The 2520-nt window shown below is 54.6% G+C and overlaps 1 protein-coding gene across 1 annotated transcript; it reads left to right on the forward strand.

Moving 5' to 3' along the window:
• Nucleotides 1-2031: 2031 nt before the first annotated feature.
• On the forward strand, nucleotides 2032-2262 carry SMIM43 (small integral membrane protein 43). The gene has a single exon (XM_056134496.1). It carries the CDS (start codon nucleotides 2069-2071, stop codon nucleotides 2258-2260), a length of 192 nt encoding a protein of 63 aa, XP_055990471.1. The 5' UTR covers nucleotides 2032-2068; the 3' UTR covers nucleotides 2261-2262.
• Nucleotides 2263-2520: the final 258 nt, after the last annotated feature.

A 2520-nucleotide genomic window follows, 5' to 3' on the forward strand; every position in this document is an offset into this window, starting at 1 on the left:
TTCTTATACCCTTCAAAATAACTATATTCCTCATATTTACCCCCTTCCTTTCTTTCAATTGCCTCGAGCAGGCCCCAGTAACGTCTCTTTCATCCTAGCCCTGAGATTATATTCAAGGCTCTTTAGGAGAATGAGATCCATCATTGTTACTGGTATTTGGCATATTGGGTACGCCACGGGGAGTTTGCCAGACTCTGCCATGTGGGCAGGCTACATTCGGTAGCCTGCAATCTTTATGTGAAGACAAATAGTTACTCAAGAGCAAGTTTTACCAATTAGGGTCAAGAACACATTTCCAGGGTTCACAGAAATAGCCCAAGAGGCTGAATACTTGCTTTGCATGCAGGAGGTCTGGGTTTGAGTCCTGACTTCACAGAGAGCAATCTCTGAGCCAGAACCTGGAGTATTCCCTGATTATGTATGGCTAGATGTGGCCTAAAACAAAAACATACAAAGGAAAACACATCTCCAGGTTTCAAAAATGCTGCAAAATATTTTTTCTATTTCATTTTGTTCATTTCAGGTAAAACTGCGTCAATCTCACAAAGGTCCCTGGAAATCTCATTTCCTCTGATACTCCTTTCATTCCTCAGCCTTCCTTTGCCTTTGGGGAACATCTTCCATCTGGGTGCATCCAGGTGGATTCCATCATGGGATTTGGGGGTCTGGGTGGGGGGAAACCTTGTGGTGTTGGGAATCAAACCCACTGCTCTTGCATGTAAAGCAGGTGCTTTGCCCTTGGAGCTATCTCTCCTGCTCTAACACCTGGGATTTTTGATAGATTTATAATAGCTGATAGCTACTAGTACCACTCCTGAGAAATACTCTTAATGCCTGCAGTGGTAGGAACCTCTTTCCTATTAGAGGTGAGGGTGGGTGGAAAGAACATAGCAAAGCGATGAGAGCTGTGCCGTGGATGGGGCTTCTGGGCAGCACCTGCCCCAGCGCACAGCACTTCTGAGCCTCAGGAGGGCCCTGCAGAAGACTCACTAAGTGGTGAGTGAGCTTGTGTATTCAGCGGGGGGGTGAGGGTGCACTCTGGGTATTGGTGATCCAGCCCCCATACACCTCCTCAGCTGCAGAGTAGTTTGTTACTCTGGATTTCTTTTTTTTTCTAAATTTTTAAAAATTAATTATTTTTTTAATTGAATCACAGTGAAACACTGGATTTCTTCCCCCAGAGCTGCAGGAAATGGGTTTTGGGTGACCTCAGATACGAAGAGGTGCTGGAGATTAAGGAGTATTTACCTTAAATTAGATCTATTGTGACAGTTTGGTCTGCTTTTCACCAAAGAAATGCATTCATCATTCAAAGCCAACATTCAAAAACTTCCGTAGATTGGGGCTGGAGAAATAGATAGTGCAGCAGGTAGGGTACTTACCTTCATGCTGCTGATCCTGGTTCAATCCCCAGCGCTGAATATGGTCTCTTGTGCACAGAGCCAGGAGTAGCCCCTGACCACTGCTGGGTGTGGCCCCCCAAACCAACAGAAAACAAAAACTTTGTAGACGCCCTCTTAAAATGCGTTATCCTGATTCCTTCTGTCAACTGCCGGCTGTCCACGGAGAAGTGCAGGCTTCCTCCCGCGTCCCCGCGGCAGCAGGGACTAAGCCCACGGGCTCCGCCACGTCATCTCCAGCTCTGCAGAGCCCACTTCTCTCCTTTGCTGTCGCCTTCCATCGTGGGTCTCTGGCCCTCGCGTCGCCAGTGCTCGGGAAGCCCAGGGCTGGCGACGTGAACGAAATCCATTTGAAGGCAGTCCTAGGAACCCCGCTGGAAGTTACGGGGTGGAGCTCTAGAGATCCTTTGCCGAGCAGCAGCCCCGACCACCCCTGGAGTCTGAGCTCCGACCGCCCCTCCGCCCAGAGCTGGACCGTCTTCCCTCCGCCGGTGGCCCGCAGCGCGCGCGGGAGGTTCTGCGAGTTGGACGCCGGGTCTGGGGGCCTGCCCCGGGGTCTGCGCAGTGACCCGCGGTGGGGGCCCACTGCCGACCCCGTCTGCGCGCGCGGGCGCCGGGTCCGCCCGGTCCGCCCGGTCCGCCGTGCGGGTGCGCGCCGGCGCCCCGGCATGGAGTGGGAGCTCAACCTGCTGCTCTACCTGGCGCTCTTCTTCTTCCTGCTGTTCCTTCTTTTCCTCCTGCTCTTCGTGGTCATCAAGCAGCTGAAGAACTCCGTGGCGGGCACAGCAGGGGCTCTCCAGCCCGGGCGCCCCTCGCTGCACCGGGAGCCTTGGGGCTTCTCCCGAGAGCAGGCGGTGTGAGCCGCGGGAGGCCCGGCTGCCGCGGGCGGGGCAGGTGAGGCGCGTCCAGGTGCGGGCGGGGCAGGTGAGGCGCGTTCAGGTGAGGCCGGTCCAGGTGCGGCGGGGCGGGTGAGGCGCGTCCAGGTGCGGGCGGGGCAGGTGAGGCGCGCCCAGGTGCGGCGGGGGTAGGTGACCTTGTCGCAGGTGCAACTGCCTTCAGCTTATTGTCTGTAAGAGGTGGAAGACGGAGTTATTTACATAACTCCGTCCAGTCACTTCCA

Source organism: Sorex fumeus, unplaced genomic scaffold (genome assembly GCF_029834395.1).
Source record: "Sorex fumeus unplaced genomic scaffold, SorFum_2.1 ptg000099l, whole genome shotgun sequence".
In the NCBI taxonomy this organism is placed as follows: Eukaryota; Metazoa; Chordata; class Mammalia; order Eulipotyphla; family Soricidae; genus Sorex; species Sorex fumeus.

Coding starts and splice junctions, on each gene's coding strand:
- SMIM43 (XM_056134496.1), top strand. CDS start 2,069: ATGGAGTGGGAGCTCAACCTGCTGCTCTACCTGGCGCTCTTCTTCTTC.